We start from the raw sequence: 22,197 nt of genomic DNA on the forward strand, positions 1-22,197 counted from the left end.
TTCCTTTGTCATTGGGGAAGAGTCCAAGTTGTAACATGTAGTTCAGATGTGACGTGAGGTCTGTTATGAAGCGTTTTGGGGGGGGGGGGGGTGAGTTTTAATAGGTTGTTGGGACATATGGCGAATTTGTTGATTGCTTGGGTGACGGTTTCTTTGGTTAACAGATCGAAGTTTGTCCATGTTCGGTCTGCTGGGTATTCGTTGGGGATTGGGTCTAGGCAGTCAATGAATTTTTCATGGTCGGTGGTATTGAGTGGTAGCGTGGATCGTAGTTTTATAATTTTCTCGTTAAAGTATTTAGCAAGGTTGTCTGCTGATGGGGTGTCTGTGCTGGTTGTGGTAACCGGTGTGGTATCTAGTAACTTATTCACGAGTTGGTAAAGTTTATGTGTGTCTTTGTAGTCTGGCCCTATTTTGGTTTTGTAGTATGCTCTTTTGGTTTGTCTTGTTGTATATTTGTATTTTCTTTGTATTTGTTTCCATGCATCAAGTGTGTATTCGTCTTTCATTTTTTACCATGCTCGTTCAAATCTCCTAACTTGTGTTTTAAGTTTTTCCAGTTCTTCGTTGAACCAGGGTATCGAGGTGTATTTTCATGTGGTTCTTGTTTATAATGGCACAATTTTGTCTAATATGCTCCTGCATCTGTTGTCCCAGTTTAGGAGATAATGTATGGAGTCTGTTTGAGCTAGCCATTCATTTTTGTTGATCTACTGCCAGAATATTACAGTGTCAATTTTGTCTCTCGTGTTGTAGGTTGTGCGTTCTTGTTTGAGATACGTGACTTTTTTCCACCACTGTAGGACTAGGTTTAATTTCTGGTGGTCTGACCATGGTATGTCTGTCCAGTTTGTATCTGTTAGTATGAGGTTTAAGTCTGAGGATAGCACCTCTGAAGGGACACCACCTTGTAGTGGTGGAAGGGCTTCAGTGTTTCAATGACTCAGAGGGCTATGCCGAAGGGCTACCCATATCAGACAGGCCTCTGAGGAGAAACCAGACAAAGAGTGTCCCAAACTGGGAGAGTGGTGAGATGGTAACCTGGAGTTCGTATGCCCAATGGCCCAGCTGCCCTCTGAGGTTCTGTCTTCTTTATGTAAATTTCCTCTCTGCAATTGCATTTTCCTTAACTGAGAGGAAGGGAATAACAAGCGGTCAGCCGCTGATGGCCAGCGTTTTGTCCCCTGAGCAGCAAGTGTGGGACCGCTGCGCATCAAACTGCCCACAGATGAAAGGGTTGGCGAGTCCTTTGATTAGCGCCGGTGAAGGAGCGTCAACGCTCTTGGACCTGGAAAAACAACTCCATCGCTCCTGAATTATTCAACCACCATGTCCAAAGGAGTGTAGGAGTGAGTTAGAGGCATATGCTGAAACGGAGGATGTTTACAGCAGAACCCAAATCAGCGGAACCACTCCTAAACACCTCGAGAGAAATCATCTTGGAGTTTTTGGCTTCCATGGAGGTTACATTGAATACCATCTGGAAGGCGCTTCAAGACCTAACAGCAGTAGTAAATAACTTTGTTTCAAATATGATCTTATTAGAGAGTTGCATGGACAATTTGACTGAACCCTCTGAGAGTGAAAAAATTGATATGACAGATGAAGCAAGAAGTGGTTATGATCTTGAAAATGATAATGGACCAGAAACTTTGAATAATAAGGTGGATGTTTTTGGATGATTAATGTTGAGATTATTGTTTTTCCCAGAGTTCCAAGTATGACTCCTAAAGTTTTCCTCAGAAATATTTCTTTAATTATTACTTCGAAAGGAGTGAAGCCTGTGAAAACTGGGATTGCTTTAGAGACTTGAGTATATGTATTGTTAAATAATTTCTGGTTTTTAAAAGAGAGAGAATGTAATCAGATGTATTATTTCTAACTAAAACCTGGACAATAAGTATGTTCTCAATGAAATGAATTGACTATACGCCGTATTTGGTCTTGAGGAAGCCAACCAGATGATCAATGTGGAATAATGTATTAGATGAGTAATATCTGGGGATAATCAGGTTAATACCATGTTTTCTTTTTTCTGTTTACGGTTTAATTGATCTCCTTGTCTTATTTCACGCTCCCTATTTTTCTTCACTTTGTGGTCTAAGAAAGAGAAAGATTGTATATAATCCATATATCTAGTTGGAATTGTTTTCTTCTTATATTGTATTAATGTGCAATCATCTCTGTATTACTGTTTGCAAGTGACTCTTGTAAAATGAAAAATTATAAATAAATGATTTAAATAAGTCTGAGGATAGTTTGTGTGAGATGAGGTCTATTGTGTGTCTTTTGACATGGGTAACTTGCATATTAGGCCAGCTGAGGTCCCATAGTTGGAGGAAGTCCTTGCATTCACGTGTGTTGGTAGCGTTAGGGTCTTCTAGATGTAGGTTTATGGCCCCTATTATAAGTAGATTGGAATTAGATACACAGGTATTCGATATGAAATCAATGAAGTGTGGGTTGGCATTCTTGCCAATTCCCTGGTGGTCAAGCAGGGTAGTATGGTGAATTCTAACTGAGGCAATTTCAAGTTTTATTTATTTGTTACATTTGTACCCCACATTTTCCCACCTATTTGCAGGCTCAAGTTTTGGTGTTATAGACTCGGCAGTTGTTGTTACGGTGAAGTGAGATCTGTAAATTAGTGCTATGCCTCCTCCTCTTTTTCCTTTCCTTGTCCAGTGGATAATTTTGTAGCCTGGGGGGGCAGAGTTTTAAAAGTATGGAGTCTTTGTGATTGTGGATCCAGGTTTCGCTGATGAATAGTAGATCGAGATTGTTGTTTTGTTGACTACTGATCTGGTGTTTATGTATCCCACTTGGATTGTTTGGGAGGGGTTCGTAGAGTTCGTGATTGTATTGATTTTCGTAAGTTGTCTGCTCTCTTGTTGTGTAGGTTTATTATGCCCTTTCTTTCCGTTATAGTGATTTTGTCCACGTGAGGTAGTTCTTCCATTGTTTTGATTGTTATTATTCTGGTAATGTGTGTTGTACCTTGGTAGTCTGCAGAGGTTATATATTGTGGGTATGATGTTGGTGTTCGTGAGGGGGGCGGTTAGTGTTTGGTGGATTAGGGATAGTGTGTAGATTAGTAGGAGTAGTTTGGTGGTGGTGATCATTTTGGTGTTGTTTCCCTTTGGGCTGTTATAGATTGGGTAGTAGACTGGCCACAGTGTGATAGAGTACTCACCGTCAGATGCACAGGGGTGATGTCTTGAGGAGCATAGACTCTAAAAGTTTTGGGCGCTGTATTGCTGGGTGGAGGTAAGGATTAGGGGATTCTGGAGACTTCCTTTGATGAGTAGGGATCGGTAGGTTTTGCACGGTCAACTTATCGAGAGAGAAGTCTAGTACAGAGAGGTTCATGGTAGATAGCATTAGGCTGATGGTAGGATGTTGTGCTGATGATAGGGATAAAATGTGGAGGGGGGCACTGGCAATGAACACTACGGAGTAGACAGCTGATGATTGGGTAGAATTTAGGCGAGGCATTGGGAGCACACGCTCTGGTGGAGATAGCTCAGGACTGGGATGTTGGAGGGGGCAACATCTTATTGGGTGGATGCAGAGCAGTAATGGGTGTAGATCTGTGCTTTAAGGTGATGGTTGAGAGGCGGTTCACATGCCCTTGGTGTTGGTTCTGATGCTGACCAGTCCCAGGGCCTACCTTCAGCACTCAATGTCGAGAGAGGTGGAGGCCTCCTCAATGCCGGTGCACTCCCAGTGGTAGTCAAAGTCTTAGCAGCCATCAAAGTCAATGCTTCCGTGTCAATGTCGACAGATCGACCTTTGAGGAGCTAAAAAAGTCTCTCCAGCTGGACCTGCCATACCCTGTGCCCTCAACTGCATTTGCAAACAGAGAAAATAAGAGTTAGGCTCATAGTCAGGACCAAGGCTGACGATGCACCTAGAGTGCGAGTCCATCACGGAAATCAGCCGATTACGCTAGGCGCACCTTTTGAGGCCACTTGGGGTCTGTCCCCAGCACTATTAAGGCCCACCTGCGCCTGGGCATGTGCTCTACACAAGCACCCTCCTTCCACTGACTGGGTCCCGCTTGCCTCTGGGCAAGACTCTCACTCTCAAGTTATTCCCCGGTGATTTCTAAAAGGACACTGGTGCCATACTCTCAGGGGTCCCACAGTTCCTAGGGAGCACCCACAGACCCAAAACACAAACCACTAGGATTCTTAGTCCAGGACAACACAGCTAATAAACTAATGGGTTTATCAGAAAAATAGAACAGTGAATGACATAAAATAGGTGAAAAAACAACAAGCACTGACATGTAACTGAATAAGGATCGCTATTAAAGCTATCTAAACGCTGTTACTACCTGGGTAGCGCCTGGGGAGTTTCAGGAAAATAATTGCTCACAGGTTTTGAACAGGGTCTCAGGGCAGAGATGTTTAACCTCTGCACTCCCTAGCTGAGACTGGGGAAAATCCAGTACCCTCCTGGCTGTATTTTGAACTCCAGGGCCAATCAGAGCCCAGAGCATTAACTTTTGAAAGAATCTGGTCAATAGCAGGGCAGGATACTTTTTCCTCAGGGATTAAGTTAAAAAGAAACAAGTCTTTTCTGCAACAGCCTTAAAATACAGAACACCACCTGCTGGCCAAACAACAGAAATACACTGCATGAAAATATTATTACAATTCACAGGCTTGAAAACCCCGTTTTGCCACAGGGTCTTCTTGGACATCGAGAAAAGAATCGCGACCAAATTAAAACTCCTCAATTGGGAGCTGTAAAAAACAAAAACAATGGGGCACCGTTTAAACTGAGGTCAGTGCACTGGACTAACAACTCGCGAAAAAGAAAGGAAACTTGAAAAGCAGAAAATCAATACAAAAATTTAAGAGTAAGGACAAAAATACCCACAAGGGAATGCATTGAGAATCAGAGAAAAAAAAAAAAAAGCATGGCGAGGAGAACAACGACACATCCTCCCTGCTCTGTAGAAAAACGAAGACTAAGGGACCCATGCTCATGTCGGGTGGGAAGGCACCAGCACATGAGCAATGGGATGCTGCTAGAAAATTCTGCATTAATCTCGCTAGTTAGTGTCCACACTGGGCTCTGTCAGATGACGTCATCCAGCTGTGAGAATACAACTGGCCTGTATGTCCTCAGAGAAATGGAATTCCCAAACCTAATTTTCTCCAATGGATGTCCCTTAAGGAGAGAAAAAAAAAGGATTATCTAATTTGCTGCCACATCATCATGCACAGTAATAGACACCTCATGCAGTGAAAACTCAGAGGAAGATGACTTATCTGGGCAGTCAGAACCTCTGAATTGCTTTCTGCCACGTGCATAGGGCACAAAGCCTCCCCATCACATCACCCGGCTGAAATCCAGCATTCTGGAAAAACCAGTATCACAAGATTCATCCTGAGATGCTTCAGAGGCTCACTTACCAAACAGGCTCTCCACCCTTTCCTGCTTTTAACAAATAAACACACAGGAATCCAGCAGCAAGTGCTCCATACATCCTGCAGGACAGGTTATGCCAGTGGTTCAGGTTATTGCTTTTCCTTGCACCATACCTTTGAAATAACCTCCCTCCAGTTACAGAAGCTCCTATCTTGGGCTTCTTCTGGTCCCATTTTAAAACACAAAGAAAAGGGTACTTCTACCTACAATATTATCAAGCACAACTTCATGCTTGCATCACTACTACTATAATTCTGGTCCCTTGTTTTATCCCACATTTTGGAACTTGTTGAACTTTTAATTCCATATTAAGTGCATTCATTGGGATGATTAAGGTAAAGATATTCCCATCCTAAAATTCATGTACCACTTGTTACTACTTCTTAATACACTATCCAAGAAAAGCACCACAAAAAAAAAAAAACAATAGACTGACTTCCCAGCCCTCCCACCAAGACATCGATTGATATATACATGGTCTTCCCTTTTATTTTAACCACTGTATGATCACCTCGACAACATATGTAAAAAACAAAATTAAAAAAATGTCATGTACATAAAGTTAACTGAATCTAGGACAAGGGTGAAAAAACCCAATAGAGTTCCATACTCACATATTCTCGCACATTCTTTGTTTTCATGGCCTTATATGATGCATAGGCTGGATATAATAAACCAAACACCATCCTGAAAGAAAAGCACACAAGAGGTGGATCAACAGCAGAGAAAAGAGCAAGTCCCTCTCTCCTTCCTGCAAAGGACCAATACTATTTAATATTTTTATTTTAAAAAAAGTGGTGGAAGGAATAGGCAGCAGCAAATGACAAACTGTCACACAGGATATCTCCCCATTGTATGTATTCACAATACAGTGAAGGCCAAGATACCCTTTATCAAACATACACGTCTATCCAAAACAGGAATGTTCCTTAATTCCAGTAGGGAAAAAGACTGTTAGGCTGTCAGCATGGGTCACAATGTCTTCTGGGAGAAGATAGTAGAATGACAAACCTTTCTTATTTCTTTAAGAACAATGTGGTCAATATTCATTCATCCATCAATGCTCAGTGTTTTTTAAACATTGACTGATGCCAGCTAAATTAAACCCAGATATTCAATGCTGCACCATGTCCACGAACCAGCATTGAATATATTGATATGGCTACACATGGGTCCCAGCTGAATATTGACCAAGCCCTGTATAAGGGGGGTGTCTGATTCTCCAGCACTCCTCCCCAATCCTCAGCTCATCAAGGTAATCTCTGTGCCCCTCCACCCACCCTAACCCCCCCCCCCCCCCCCCCGGAACATCCCTAGTGGTGTAATGGTAGGGGGCAGGAGCAGTCTACCCACCTTATATGGCTCTGGGTGCAAAATGACACCCACTGATCCCTGGTAGTATAGAACTACTGCTAGGGTCAGCCTTCCATACGAGGGCAAGGTCTAACTTTGTCCCAGTTCTTTTTATTCATGGGGTAACATGTGGCTGGTAGTGTATATGCATGTACACACAGTCAAAACAATGAAGGGCCATTTATAGAGAATACTGGAGGACAGAGTACATTTCGACAAGGGAGAGGAATAAAAGTGAAACAGAAAATGATCAAATATATTCCTGCACTTTCCGACTCTGAACATACCCTCCATCAATTTTCGAGATCTACTAAGAAATATGTAGAAGGAAAAACCTAACATAACAGTAGGCTGAAAGAGACTACTCCATAAAACAACAGCCTGACAAAAAAGTGCAAGACTTCACTGACCAAAGGAAACATGAGAACTGCACCTGCTTTTTGAGGATACTGAAGATCATATGTATTCAGACATGTTTCTTCAGGCTACAAAATATGACATACTGGTGTTTTTTTTCCCTTAAGGGCTGTGCATGTTCTTCGGCCATAGTAAATGAAGAAGCCAACTCCAAATTTATTTGAACTCTCATGTTATTACCATAACGTTAACAACTATGAGGTAAAAGAATGTTGCTGACCACTGCTTGCGTTGTTCATGGATATTCAATGCCAGGCCTTTGGCACTGAATATCCAGTTTATGCGGTACCAGCAAACATATGGCCGGTTAAGTCGATATTCAGAACTTAACCAGCCATGGGTTGCCAAATAAGAAGATAGGACACTTTTATGCAGTTACCCTACCCAGTTAAGTGCTCATTTAACCGGCCAAGTGATGACTCCATCCCCGGAATGCCACCCAAAAAGCTGGCTTTCACTTAGGTGCTAACCGCTAATTTTCAGCCGTGATAACTGGATAATTGCTGCTGAAAATTATCAGCTAGCCCCGAACAAGCAACTTAACTGGCCAGTGGCCATTTCTGGCTGGTTAAATCTTTTGAGTATCAACCAGTATATTTTTGTTCAATCATTTTTAATCCAGTTTTCAGGTTTATTAAAAATGTGATATACCACCCAATAAAGCAATGAGTAAAGAAAGGAGGGAAGGGGAGGGAAGAGAAGGAACTCCATTCAAATAGGACAGCGAGAAAAGGTCATTATTAGGGTAAGAGGATTATAATTCTGAAGTATGCAGGGCTTTTCAAGCAGGACCTAGACAATGCTATAATGTTGAGGCTGCTAGCAGTTTAAGTTGTAGGCATCTCGGAAGAAGGTTTTAAGGGCTGAGCAAAAATCTGTAGAAGAGCTCATAGCTCATAGTTAAGAGTGTTCTGCGTTCCAAGAGTTGGGCCCATAATACTAAATGATTTAGAGCAGATAGAATCAAAATATAATTGCCAGAGTGATGGAATATTTAACAGATTTGATTGAAATGACTGTAGTGCTCTAGATGGGCTACAGGGAATTAGGTAATGAGAAAGATATAATGGTGTGCCAGAGTTGTGAACTTTGTGAATTAAGGTAAGAGTTTTAAATGCGATTCAATGAGCGACTGGAAGCCAGTATTCATCTTGAAAGAGAGGAATGACATGATCAAATTTCTTATGTTATAGTTTCACAGCAGTATTTTGTACCAGTTGTAGTCATCTCAATTCAGTATGTTTCAGTCCGTGATAGAGGCTATTGCAAGAATCTAGGTTTGTAATTATGAGTGAATACTCTAAACGCTTGTTTTGTAAAAAGATACCGAATATAAAAGATTAGTTTAAGTTTATAGAAGCAATGTTGTAGTACTGTGGATATATGTAGATGATTAGAGAGTGTTGAATCAAAAATAACTCCAAGAATTTCGAGGGAAACGTAACAGCAGAGCCTGCGATACAGACTAGGGGTGGCGAATTAAGGGAGCCCGTTCAAGAGAGTAATACGGCTCACATTTTCTCAGGGTTAAGTTTTAATTCTGCAGTTGAAAGTCAGTCAGTTAGCTATGGTCAAAAGTTTGGAGTTAAGATCAGATCAGCATGGGCTGCTGGGCCTTCATTGTCTAGTGAGGCAATAATCTGGCAATATATGTAGGCAGATAAACCAAGGGATTGAATAACAGTGCGAAGTGGAGCCATGAAACTATTAAAAAAAAGAGAGTGGGGGCCACTTTAGGAAAACTGCAGTCTAATTTGTAATATAGTCTGAAGACGTATTTCAATGGTAAACATAATAGGATTGGTTGTGTAAGTAGTATTGGAACCAGAGATAAACTGTGTCTGATAGGGACTGTAAAATGCAGTTAAAATGAAACAGGTAGATTTATCAGTTTCATTTTTATTACTTCTTGGGCTATTGATTTAAATCATGATGTTAATGGGTTTGATTTAAACCCAATTCAATCCACTCTGAGAAAAACTCGATAAAATATAAAGCATACACAGTGTCTGTTCTAACCAGGTATGGGGCATATATACAACAATATCACACTCTTTCCCAGCAGAACAAGTATTCTAGAGTCAAGTCCTGACTGGAAAGACCCACCCTATACTGTCTCTATAATCTATTCTCTCATTCATTTTGCATTACAAGTTATGAAGGAGAGCTAATAACAAGCCACTTCTATGTTTACAATGTAATTGGAGGTCTGGAATAACATGACTGGAGAACATTCCGAAGCAGGACCTTTGCGAAGGGTCTCTTCTGCAGAAGGAAAAGCAAACACCAGACGTCTAGACTCTGTGCTGCAACATTCTTGAACTTCCAAGGTCTATAAAGGACCTAACATAGTAAATGACATCAGATAAAGACCTGTACGGTCCATCCAGTCTGCCCAACAAGATAAACTCATTTTAAACGGTATGCGATATATATATATTTTATATATACCCGAGTTTGATTTGTCCTTGCCATTTTTAGGGCACATGCGCAGTCCTCCTTTGATATGCTAAGCCACGAGCATCACCAAGCCCCACAAATGAGCATAGGAAAGGTTTGTGTTCCCACACTGAAGGCTTGAAATTGTTGCCCATGCCTCTTCCTAAGAAGAAAATTTATGGGAGCAGGTCCTGCCCAACCATTAGGCAAAACCAAGTGGATACCTAGGCCAGCAGCTTCTTTGGACAGGAAAAAGCAACAGCAATAAAAGCAAAACAATAGGTTCTAACAACCACACAAACTCAAAGAACCACTAACACATACTTTAAGCTGCATTTCTAATTGATTTTTATTTGATGATCATGATTGTTGGGTTTAATTATCAAAGTCTAGAGGAGGAGGGAGCTATAGGCTAGGGGCCTAAAGTAAATGTTGGGGGGGGGGGGGGTCCACTACCCATGCACTGGCTCTGACAGGAGGACTAAAGAATGTCTTATCTGACAATACTTTTGATCTCATCAACCAGAGCTCAATAACAGATACTCCCCAAGTGCAAGTCCAACATTTTATCAAGTCTAAGAATTTGTAACTGTCCTGTCTATCAAACCACAAAGCATGAAAATAAAATCCTTATCCAGTTTTAGATGTACCGTTCTTTTGATAACATATGGACAAAACTTTACAAATTTAAAAAGAATAAAACGGTGATAGGAAGGCAGACATCATAATTTTCAGGTGCCTTGACTTCCATGATATGCGCTTTGTGTCATCACTTGTACAACTAGAGAGATATAAAATGTTAAGACAGAGATACTGAAGACTTTGGTACAGTCACACACCAACAAGGCTGACATTTTGGAGACAGGTGACTATCACCTATTGACAAACAAATACTGTGGTATGTTACAATATTGACTTCACATGGCTATCAGTGAATAAATGCTTCTATACAGAACAAACATTACCCATTCGTTTTCGGTGGTTTTTATCTAGTAGTTTCCTCTTGTTCCTTTCAGCTTCCAGCTCAGTCATAACCCGCCTCTACCAAATTAAGCTACTGAAAATGTTCGTTTACAGTTATTACCCAAGCCTCCCACTCTGGCCACTAACTTATCACAACACTATTTTGCCATCATGAAATCTGACAATCACCCCAAAGTCTTAGCATCTCACTCCCCCATCATATACTACTTCCTTGGATTTCTACATACTAAATACAAGACTGCAAATTTTTATGCTGAAACTTAATTGCCATTCTTTGAGCATTCCTAGATTATTTCTCATTCTGCCTATTCAATCAGAAATGTATGCTATGCTACAGATCTCAGTATCATCTGCAAAATAAAATAAAGATAGACCTTCTTTCTAAACCCCTTTGTAATGTCAATGATGGCTACATTGGCCAGATCCAGCCCCAGAACAAATCTTTGTGACTGGCTTAAATCTTGCCACAGATCATCATAGGAAAATATATATACAAGTTGGCACCTATTTAGTCAATGGCATAAACAGCCAGCACATACAGTAGACAAGCCTAACTCTAAACAGCTCAGCCTTCTAGCCATGCAATCATGTTTACTGTATAAACATCCTCTGAAAAAAGTCAAAAGCCCCAAGGTCACCATCATACACCTTAACTTGACTCTGATTTCCTACTATTTTTCATCATAGTCCGACCTCTGTTCTTTGACCCAATTCCTGAAAAGGGTTTAAAGCCATGGGTCATCACAGTGGCTTATTCTTTATTGGCCTGCCACCATACGCTAAGACCCAGCATTTCCCTTTCAACACCCCCTTACCTTTTCAATCCAATTAACAGCACTTTGGCTCATTTAAAAATCTGTACCAATGGGCCAATCGAGAAGTAAGTCTCACCAAAGCCCTAGAAATGCCCATCTAAGTGAGAACCACCCTGCTCCCTCAAAACCCTAAGAGGAAGAAGGGTAAAAGACACTTGTTAGGGGGCTGAAACCATGGTCCGGAAACAATAGATACCCTTGTGCTGCTGCTTGGCCATACTTACACCAAAATACGGGAGATCATCCAGGAAACCATAGTGGCCTGGATCGACGTTCTTTCGCCTTTATGCTGGGAGAGAGTTGGTATGGGGCCGCGCGATGCCTCTCTCTCACTTCGCCCTTACCTTGAGGGACACGTAACTTGTCACCAAGTAGTTACTCTCTTCTTTACTTGCCCTTATCACAGAATGTCCCTATGTCCTGGACGGCTTCCTCCACATTCTCTTTGCCAAAGGACTAAACGGAATATCTTGTCGCCTCTCGCCCAGCGGTATCTCTATTGTGTCACCCACCGGACCTCACGCGTTTGTTTTCCGCAGGCAGCGTTAGGACCGTCACCTCGGCACTCGGAGTCGGTAGGTATAGTCACGCGCTCTTTACTTCCTTCATTCATTGGCCGCACTAAAGTGTGTTACCCTAGCAACGATTAAGAATGCCGCCCCGTGCCGCAGGTACTCGGTCATGTGCTCATTTCATCTCTCTGTCATTGGCTGTGGTCTCACCCTAACAGCAATCTAAGTCTAGCCATATCCCTGCAGCTTGCCGGCAGGTTCCAGCGGCGGCGGATGCTGGTGCAGTGGGCGGAGTTTTCTGAAAACTCAAAAATTGCCAAGATCGACCTGCGTCCAATCCACTGGCGTCGGGGGATATGCACATGCGCAGTTAGTGACGTAGGCGGGGTGTTTGTCAAGGCGCAAGGCAAGACCACACCAACGTCATCATCACCACCAGTGCCTGCCTGGCCTGCGCTGCTTCAGATTAGATCGTTTTTGAATACCTAACTGCAGGGAAAATTTTTTGCGTTGTGTTTTTTGGTCGTCTTTTCTTGCAGTGTATGCGGGTTTGGAGCATTATTCGCTATGGGGCAGAACGTTAGTCTCAGATGTTCAATGCCAGACGAGTATAGAAACTGAATAGAGGGCTGCTTTCTAAAAAGTTGCGCTACTGACTGCCAGCAGCACAAGAAACCCATTGTTAAGAGGCTCTAACTTAGAGCTGCCATGGGGACGGTCCTGAATTTTGAGAGAGCGAGTTTTAGTACACACCCCCAGCCAGCTCTGCCCACTCGAATACCTCATGGTGCCCGGCACACCGCAGTCCCATGGCCATTTTATTTACACCAGTGACAGCAGGGATGGGTAAGAGGGAGTGTCACAAAATGCCAAGCCACCCACCAGGGGTTATCCCTATGGCCACTTAGAGGGTTATCCCCAGCACAGCTCAGGTCTGCTTGCACCTTCGGCTTGTGCTCAATATTACCACCCTCTTCCCACCAACTGGGTCACAACTGCCTCTGGTGAATAAATTATTTTTCTGAACATTATTCGCGTCTTTTTTTCTATTCCGTGCTGGATCTTGAGAATTGGCTGCCTGTTTTCTTGGACCAACACACAAATCACCATGATTCCAGTCCAGACAAAGAGACAATAAACTAAATTGTTTATTGTCTTTAAAAATTGAACAGTGTATAAAAAATGTGCAATCAATGAACAATAACAAGTAATTGAAGTATGGATCAATTATAACACTAACTAAACATTTGTTTACTTTCTAAAAAGTACCTGGGAAAATCAGGACATATAATTCACCAAGCCTTAGCAAAGAGATCTGCCTCTCTTTTCTCCTTGGCTAAGACTGAACTCAAAACCACTAACTGCTAGTTAGCTTCAAACTGCAGGTCAATCAGGGCCCAGAACACAACATTTCAAAAATGTGCTGCATATTGCATCTTGCTTCCTGTTAAACTAAAGAGCATTCATTTCTCTGTAACAGATTTACAGCAAAGAAATACCACCTGCTGGCCAAATAGGAGAAATATACTTCAGGATATAATTAAGGCAGGGAAATATCCAATACATTTTACAGGCTTAAAACACACTGCTTCTTCACAGGGAACGTTTCAGTTCATGTTATGGTATTCTCTCCTGACCAGAGGAAGGAAGTGTTGTTCTCTAAAGGCTAATCAAAAATGTATTAAAATCAGTCCAATATAAAAATATCACCTTATTTTGTGTTTTATTTGCATTTATTAATCATTATTAACACAGCTATTTTATCCTAAATTAAAAACAAAATTATTTTCTGTACTTTTGTTGTCTGGCCATTTACTTTTTCTAATTGTGTTGGTCCCAGTCTCTTGATTCTGCTTTTTTTTGTCTTCTCTTAACTTTCTTGCTAGGGTTTCCTGTCCATTTGTCATTTGTCTCTCCTTTTTCTGCCTCCCTCTGTCCAGATTTAATTCATTCTTACTATCCAGTCTTTAATTTCCCTGTACTTCATCTACCTATGACTTTTCATCCTTTCCTCACCCTTATTCTCCAGTCTTTCACTAACTCTACCATCTCCCTTTCCCATCCAGCAGCTCCCCTCTATCTCTCCTTACCCTTCCATCCAGCATCTTCCCTCTTTCCCTCTCCATACTTCTTCATATCTACCCTCTCCCAATCCTTCCATCCAGTGTCTCTCTCTCCCCTTCCTTGTAGCCAGTTCTCTCTCTCTACCCTTTTCTATTCACCGTGTCCCCTCTCTCTCTCCCCACCATCCTTCCAGGGTCTCCCTCTTTCTGCATCCTTTTATCCAGCATCTTCCCTCTCCCTACCTTTCCATCTACTGTCTTCCCTCTTTCTCTCCCCATCCTTCCATCCATCATCTACTGTCTTTCCCAATCCTTCCATCCAGTGTCTCTCTCTTTCTCTTCCATCCAGTGTCTAACCTTTTCCATTCAGCATGTCCCCTCTCTCTCCCCATCCCTCCAGCGTCTCCCCTTTTTCTCCCCTACCCTTCCATCCAGTGTCTTCCCTCTTTCTGCCCCATCCTTCCTGCATTTTCCCTCTTTCGCTCCTTTTTCTAATTGTGTTGGTCCCAGTCTCTTGATTCTGCTTTTTTTTTGTCTTCTCTTAACTTTCTTGCTAGGGTTTCCTGTCCATTTGTCATTTGTCTCTCCTTTTTCTGCCTCCCTCTGTCCAGATTTAATTCCATCTACTGTCTTCCCTCTTTCTCTCCCCATCCTTCCATCCATCATCTACTCTCTTTCCCAATCCTTCCATCCAGTCTCTCTCTCTCTCTGTCTCTCTTCCATCCAGTGTCTAACCTTTTCCATTCAGCATGTCCCCTCTCTCTCCCCATCCCTCCAGTGTCTCTCCTCTTTCTCCCCTACCCTTCCATCCAGTGTCTTCCCTCTTTCTGCCCCATCCTTCCTGCATTTTCCCTTTCCCTCCTTTCATCCAGCATCTCTCCTCTTTCTCCAGCCGACCAGCCAGGGTCTCCCCTTCCTTCTCCCCAGCAGCTTCTCTCTCTCCTGCCCTTTTCCATGTCCCCTCTTTCTTTCCCCATCTTTCCACTCATCAATTTCTCTCTGTACCCCTCTTCTATCCAGAATCCCCACCCATTTTCTCCCCTCTGCTTTCTCCATTCAGCACCTCCTGCATCCCTCTCCATTACCTTTCCCCCTTCCCCTTCTACCCAGTATCTCAGTGTTTCCATATCATCAAGCTGATCAATCCATAGACTGGTGGGTTGTGTCCATCTACCAGCAGGTGGAGATAGAGAGCAAACTTTTGCCTCCCTATATGTGGTCATGTGCTGCCGGAAACTCCTCAGTATGTTCTCTATCTCAGCAGGTGGTGGTCACACACAGCAGCAGCTCTGGCTAGGCCTCCAAGCCTAATTTTTAGGTTTTGTTGAGTGCCTGGGGTTGAGGGCTCTTTTGAGCAAGTGCAAACCTGGTGGTGCCAGGTCCCTCCTTTTCTCCCCCCTCCCGCTGGCTCCGTTAAAAAAAAAAAAAAAAAAAATTTTTGAACGGCCTTAAAGGCGTTTATTTCGACGTTTATTTAAGCGTCTATTGCAGCTACTCACTGAGACACCAGGTCGTTACAACTCGGAGCGGACAGCAGGTAATTTTACCTTTTTATAGCGGGCGGGGGTTCCCCGATTCTTCTCCTCGTGGCTCATGGCGTCGGAGGGCGAGGGCGCAAAGGGTCGCTCCCCGGGTCGCTCGAGCGCTTCTAGAGGGGATGCGGGGGTCTTCAAGCCGGATTCGCCCTTGGCGGGTGACAGTTTCGCGACCGATGCATGTCCCGGTCCTTCCTCCGGCGTGGCGGTTTTTCCCGCCATAAACGCCCATCCCCCGCTCCTCGCCTCCGCCATCTTGGCCGGCCACGCGGCTCGGACGGCTTCTTCTTGGGCCGCCCTTGAGGTTGGAGACATTAATGCCATGAACGCCCTTAATTTGGGCGACGGCACAGAAGCGGCTAAAGTTAAGAGCCGTTCTTCCCGCGCGGCTCCTTCGCGGAGTTTCGCGCCAGACGCCATTTTGGATGCGCAGCATGTCTCTCCCCCGCTATTGCGAGCGCCGGTTGAGAGCGCGCCTAGGGCTGTTGCCCAGGCTGCGGAGGTGCACAGTCTGGGGGGTTTCTCCCCCGAGTTTGTTTTGCTGCTGCATCGGGCCTTCCTCATGCACAACGCTGCCCCCGCTCCCTCCTCTGGTAAAGAGGTTGAGGTTCCCAGAGGTAAACGCCCTCGGGTTGATTCCCAGGCCTTGGAGGAATTTGTCTCCTCCGATGTAGATGAGGGCAGCGTGTCTGAGGTCTCCCAACGGTCCTTTGCGGATTCCTTGGTGGAGACGGATCCCCGCTCGGATGGAGCGGATGACCCCTCTGCAGCGCGGCTTTTTCGCCCGGAGGATTTGCCCAACCTGTTGTTACAGGCCATGGACACTTTGAAGATATCCTCTCCGGAGGACGTCTCTCCCTCAGCCCCTGTTGGCTCTGCCATTATGCTGGGGACTAAGCGCCCGCCTAGAACCTTCCACGTGCATGATGCCATGCACACCTTAATTTCGGCTCAATGGGATGTCCCAGAAGCGAGCCTTAAAGTGGCTAGGGCTATGTCCCGCCTCTATCCTTTGGCTGTGAGTGAACGTGAGGCCTATCTGTGGCCTACCGTGGATTCTTTAATCACTGCGGTGACTAAGAAAACGGCATTGCCGGTGGAAGGTGGCACGGCCCTAAAGGACGCCCAAGACAGGAGATTGGAGGCGGCTTTAAGGTCGTCCTTTGAGGCGGCTGCTTTAAGTTTGCAGGCCTCAGTTTGCGGCTCCTATGTGGCCAGGGCGTGCCTGACTATGGTGCAGCGGGCTTCCCCCTCGGATCATTTCTTGAGGAATGATTGGCCAGCCCTGGAATCGGGCTTAGCCTATTTGGCAGACTTGCTGTATGATGTCTTGAGAGCCTCAGCGAAAGGCATGGCTCAGACTGTCTCTGCGCGGCGGTGGCTTTGGCTGAAACATTGGTCTGCTGACCACGCCTCAAAATCCCGCCTGGCTAGATTGCCTTTTAAAGGCAAACTGCTCTTTGGGGTCGAGCTGGACAAAATCGTGACTGATCTCGGCACGTCTAAGGGCAAGAAGTTACCGGAGGTCAGGGCTCGGGCGAGTGCTCGTCCCGGTACCTCCAGAGGACGGTTTCAGGAAGCCCGTCGGTACCGCCCGGGCAAGTCGGGTGCTTCTGCCCCCTCTTCCTTTAAGAGGAATTTCTCCCCCAAGCAGCATTCCTTTCACAGAGACCGCCGTCCCGGAGGTGCTCCCTCCGGTCCTCCCCCAGGGTCTCGTACCCAATGACGGGGTATTGGTCCACGCCCCAGTGCAGATTGGAGGACGGCTGTCCTCGTTTCTGGGCGAGTGGACCACAATAACTTCAGACGCTTGGGTGCTGGAAGTCATCAGAGACGGCTACAAGCTAGAGTTCTGCCGACCTTTAAGAGACGGGTTTGTACTCTCTCCCTGCAAGTCTCCGGTCAAAGCTGTGGCAGTGCAGCAGACTTTGGACAATCTGATCCGCCTGGGTGCGGTCGTTCCGGTGCCAGAAAGTCAGCTTGGCAAGGGGCGTTACTCCATTTACTTTGTGGTACCAAAGAAAGGAGGTTCTGTCCGGCCTATCCTCGACCTCAAAGGGGTCAATCGGGCCTTGAAAGTGCGGCACTTTCGCATGGAGACTCTCCGCTCTGTTATAGCGGCAGTGAAGGCAGGGGAGTACCTGGCATCCTTGGACATCAAGGAAGCGTACCTGCATATTCCCATCTGGCCTCCTCATCAACGCTTTCTGCGTTTTGCAGTCCTGGGCCGACACTTCCAGTTCAGAGCCCTCCCGTTCGGGTTGGCTACTGCTCCGCGGACCTTTTCCAAGGTAATGGTGGTCATAGCGGCCTTCCTGCGAAAGGAAGGAGTACAAGTCCATCCTTATCTGGACGACTGGTTGATCCGAGCCCCCTCTTATGTAGAGTGCGGCAAAGCTGTGGACCGGGTAGTTGCTCTTTTGAGCTCCCTGGGATGGATCATCAACTGGGAGAAGAGCCAGCTGCGCCCGACTCAGTCCCTGGAGTATCTGGGAGTTCGATTCGACACCCAAGTGGGCAGAGTGTTCCTGCCAGACAATCGAATTGTCAAGCTTCAGGCTCAGGTGGATCAGTTCCTAGTAGCCTCTCCTCTTCGGGCTTGGGACTATGTGCAGCTGTTGGGCTCTATGACGGCCACGATGGAAGTGGTGCCCTGGGCCAGGGCTCATATGAGACCACTACAACACTCTCTGCTGCAGCGCTGGACTCCGATGTCGGAGGATTATGCTGTGCGTCTTCCCTTGGATCCAGCAGTGCGCAAGGCGCTGAGCTGGTGGATGCAGACAGACAAGTTGTCTGCGGGAATGCCTCTGGTGTCCCCAGAGTGGATTGTCGTCACGACGGACGCCTCGTTATCGGGCTGGGGAGCCCACTGCTTGGGAAGGACAGCGCAGGGGCTCTGGTCTCCTGCAGAGGCAAAGTGGTCTATCAACCTCCTGGAACTCAGAGCCATTCGGTTGGCGCTTTTGGAGTTCATCTCGGTACTGGTGTTCAAGCCTGTACGGGTCCTGTCGGACAATGCCACGGCTGTGGCCTATGTCAACCGCCAGGGAGGTACCAAGAGCGCCCCTCTAGCCAAGGAAGCTATGAGTCTATGCCAGTGGGCGGAAGCGAACCTGGAACAGCTGTCAGCGGCCCACATTGCCGGAGTCATGAATGTCAAGGCGGACTTTCTCAGTCGCCATACCTTGGAGCCCGGAGAGTGGCAGCTATCTGCTCAGGCGTTCTTGGACATCACGAAGCGCTGGGGCCAGCCGAGCCTAGATCTGATGGCGTCATCGGCCAATTGCCAAGTGCCGCGCTTCTTCAGCAGAGGACGGGACCCTCGATCCCTGGGAGTAGATGCTCTTCTCCAACAATGGCCGACACAAGAGCTTCTCTATGTGTTCCCGCCCTGGCCCATGTTGGGCAGGGTACTAGACCGGGTGGCAAAGCATCCCGGCAGGATAATCCTGGTGGGTCCGGATTGGCCCAGGCGTCCCTGGTATGCGGACTTGATCAGGCTCTCAGTCGACGATCCTCTGCGGTTGCCAGTGGAGCAGGGCCTGTTACATCAGGGTCCCGTGGTGATGGAGGATCCCTCCCCCTTTGGTCTTACGGCCTGGCTATTGAGCAGCAGCGTCTGAGGAAGAAGGGCTTCTCAGACAAGGTCATCGCCACTATGCTGAGAGCGAGGAAACGCTCTACTTCTACTGCTTACGCCAGGGTTTGGCGTATCTTTGCAGCGTGGTGTGAAGCAGGCTCTCTTTCTCCTTTCACTGCTCCAATTTCTTCAGTGTTGACGTTCCTGCAAGAAGGTCTGGACAAAGGCCTGTCGCTCAGTTCCCTTAAGGTCCAGGTAGCGGCTCTGGCTTGCTTCAGGGGCCGCCTGAAGGGTGCTTCCCTGGCTTCGCAGCCAGATGTGGTGCGCTTTCTCAAGGGGGTTAATCACCTGCGCCCTCCTCTGCACTCAGTGGTGCCTGCGTGGAATCTCAACCTGGTGCTAAGAGCATTGCAGAAGCCGCCGTTTGAACCCTTGTCGAGGGCATCTCTGAAAGACCTGACGTTGAAAGCAGTCTTTTTGGTGGCTATCACTTCAGCCAGAAGAGTTTCCGAGCTCCAGGCGCTCTCATGTCGAGAGCCTTTTCTACAGTTCACTGAGGCAGGAGTGACTATTCGCACAGTGCCTTCCTTCCTGCCCAAGATTGTTTCTCGCTTCCATGTGAATCAGCAGCTATGTCTCCCTTCCTTTCGTAGGGAGGACTACCCAGAGGAGTACTCTGCTCTTAAATATCTGGATGTGAGACGAGTCATCATCAGATACTTGGAAGTGACCAATGATTTCCGGGAATCGGATCATCTGTTTGTCCTGTTTGCAGGTCCTCGTAAGGGTCTGCAGGCTGCTAAGCCTACAGTGGCAAGATGGGTCAAGGAAGCCATTGCAGCGGCTTATGTGGCCGCAGGGAAGGTGCCGCCTATCCAGCTGAAGGCTCACTCCACGAGAGCTCAGGCGACCTCGATGGCAGAGGCCGGATCCGTCTCCTTGGAAGAGATATGCAAGGCGGCAACTTGGGCTTCGGCTCATACATTCTCCAAGCATTACCGTTTGACTGTGGCTGCACGGGCGGAGGCCCGGTTTGGAGCTTCAGTGTTGAGGTCAGGGATTTCTATGTCCCGCCCTGGGTGAGTACTGCTTCGGTACATCCCACCAGTCTATGGATTGATCAGCTTGATGATATGGAAGGTAAAATTATGTATAATCATACCTGATAATTTTCTTTCCATTAATCATAGCTGATCAATCCATAGCCCCTCCCAGATATCTGTACTGTTTTTATTCTGGTTGCATTTCAGGTTCAAGTTTAGTCTTCAGTTACTTCAGAAAGACTTCGTGTTCAAGTTTTTTCACTTGGATTCTTCAAGAGTTAAGACGAGTTTGTGTTACAGTGAGCTGCTGCATTCCTCTCCCCTCCGTTTTCGGGGCTGGATTGAGATTTAAATTCTGCCGGCACTCCCTCCCGCTTCGTGCGGCTGTAGGGCAGCTTTGTACCCCTCCCGCTTCGGCGGTGTTAGGGTCAGTCAGCTCCTCCCGCGGTTGCGGTTGCAGGATAAGCCAGATCCCCCCGCATCGGCGGGTGTGGTGTCCCTCCCCCGCTCCGCGGGGATGAGCTGGACGGATTCCCCTCCCCCACTTGTGTGGGGATGAGCTGGGTTAATTCCCCTCCCCCGTTTCGGCGGTGGTGAGCTGGGCAGAGTGTCCCTTCGTGGGTGTAATTCTCTAAGTGCTGAGTCCTGCGGATGGAGCTTTGATATCGACATACTGAGGAGTTTCCGGCAGCACATGACCACATATAGGGAGGCAAAAGTTTGCTCTCTATCTCCACCTGCTGGTAGATGGACACAACCCACCAGTCTATGGATTGATCAGCTATGATTAATGGAAAGAAAATTATCAGGTATGATTATACATAATTTTACCTTCCTGGCCCCTGCTGCTTCTCCCAATGAGCAGCAGCGGCCGCGGCAAAAGAACAAGAAAAGCAAGTGCAGGGCTGCAGCAGCCTTCAGGTATGTGCTGTCGGCTTTCAAGTCCTCTGTTCCCAGAATGAGAAGCTGATGTCAGCGGGGGGGGGGGGGGGGGGGGGGCAGAGGACTCACAGAGCCGACAGCACATACCTGAAGGCTGCTGCAACCCTGCACTTTTCTTGTTCTTTCAATGCAGCCACTGCTGCTCATCGGGAGAAGCAGTGGCAGTAGTGGAGCCCCTGGCCTAGCACTGTGTCTCAGTGGGAGACTTTCCCGCTTTGGCGGGAGTGCGGGAGGTGACCCGCCAAAGCGGGAGTCATCTGTTGAATGCCAGAGACTTGGCAGATCTGCATTCTTTCCCCATGGGCTTCTTTACATTCAGCATGCTGCTAATTGGTAACACAGCTTTGTAAAAGGATCCCAAAGATAGGACTGACTCTTTTACAATCCAGTTTAGCTGCTTACTAAGCTTAGGCAGTTAAGTGCTGACCCACCCCCCCAAACTACCCACAAAATAGCCAGCTCTCAGTTTAGCAGTCTGTGGTGATATGCTGCTGCTGCTGCTGCTGCTGCTGCTGCAGCAGCAGCAAACATTTAAATGCTGCTGAATGTTAGAGGATGGCTAGAAATTGGTTAAATTACTTTGAATATTAATCCCTATTATTGCAAGCCTCAGTCTGGTATTCCAGTTGCCTCTCTGTATTCCATTTCTAAGCTTCCATTATAGTGCTCCAGTCAAGGAGGTTGAAGAGAACAGGAGACGGGGTGATCCTATCTAGTCCATTATCAGGCTTATTTTACAAAGAGAAGGGCGCCCATCTTTCAACACAAATCGGGAGATGGGCGTCCTTCTCCCAGGGTCACCCAAATCGTCATAATCGAAAGTCGATTTTGGGCGTCCTCAACTACTTTCCGTCGCGGGGACGACCAAAGTTCACGGGGGCATGTCGGAAGCATAGCGAAGGCAGGACTGGGGCGTGCTTAACACATGAGCGTCCTCGGCCAATAATGGAAAAAAGAAGGGCGTCCCTGACGAGCACTTGGCCGACTTTACTTGGTCCATTTTTCTTGCGACCAAGCCTCAAAAAGGTGCCCAAACTGACCAAATGACCACCGGAGGGAATCGTGGATG

General features: G+C 46.3%; 1 protein-coding gene across 2 annotated transcripts in view; it reads right to left on the bottom strand.

Moving 5' to 3' along the window:
• REEP4 (receptor accessory protein 4) overlaps positions 1-12,222 on the bottom strand; it is a 35,277-nt gene extending 23,055 nt beyond the window's left edge. The window contains exons 1-2 of one of the 2 annotated variants that reach the window (XM_030201999.1): positions 11,675-12,222; positions 6,057-6,129 (exon numbers count right to left, since the gene is read on the bottom strand). In XM_030201999.1, the coding sequence (XP_030057859.1) occupies positions 6,057-6,129; positions 11,675-11,706 (105 nt within the window). In that variant the 5' untranslated portion in view covers positions 11,707-12,222. The remainder of the gene's footprint in view (positions 1-6,056; positions 6,130-11,674) is intronic. The other variant, XM_030201998.1, reaches the window with a different exon arrangement.
• Between the last annotated feature and the right edge of the window lie 9,975 nt (positions 12,223-22,197).

The sequence above is a fragment of the Microcaecilia unicolor genome, chromosome 4 (assembly GCF_901765095.1).
Source record: "Microcaecilia unicolor chromosome 4, aMicUni1.1, whole genome shotgun sequence".
Classification (NCBI taxonomy): domain Eukaryota; kingdom Metazoa; phylum Chordata; class Amphibia; order Gymnophiona; family Siphonopidae; genus Microcaecilia; species Microcaecilia unicolor.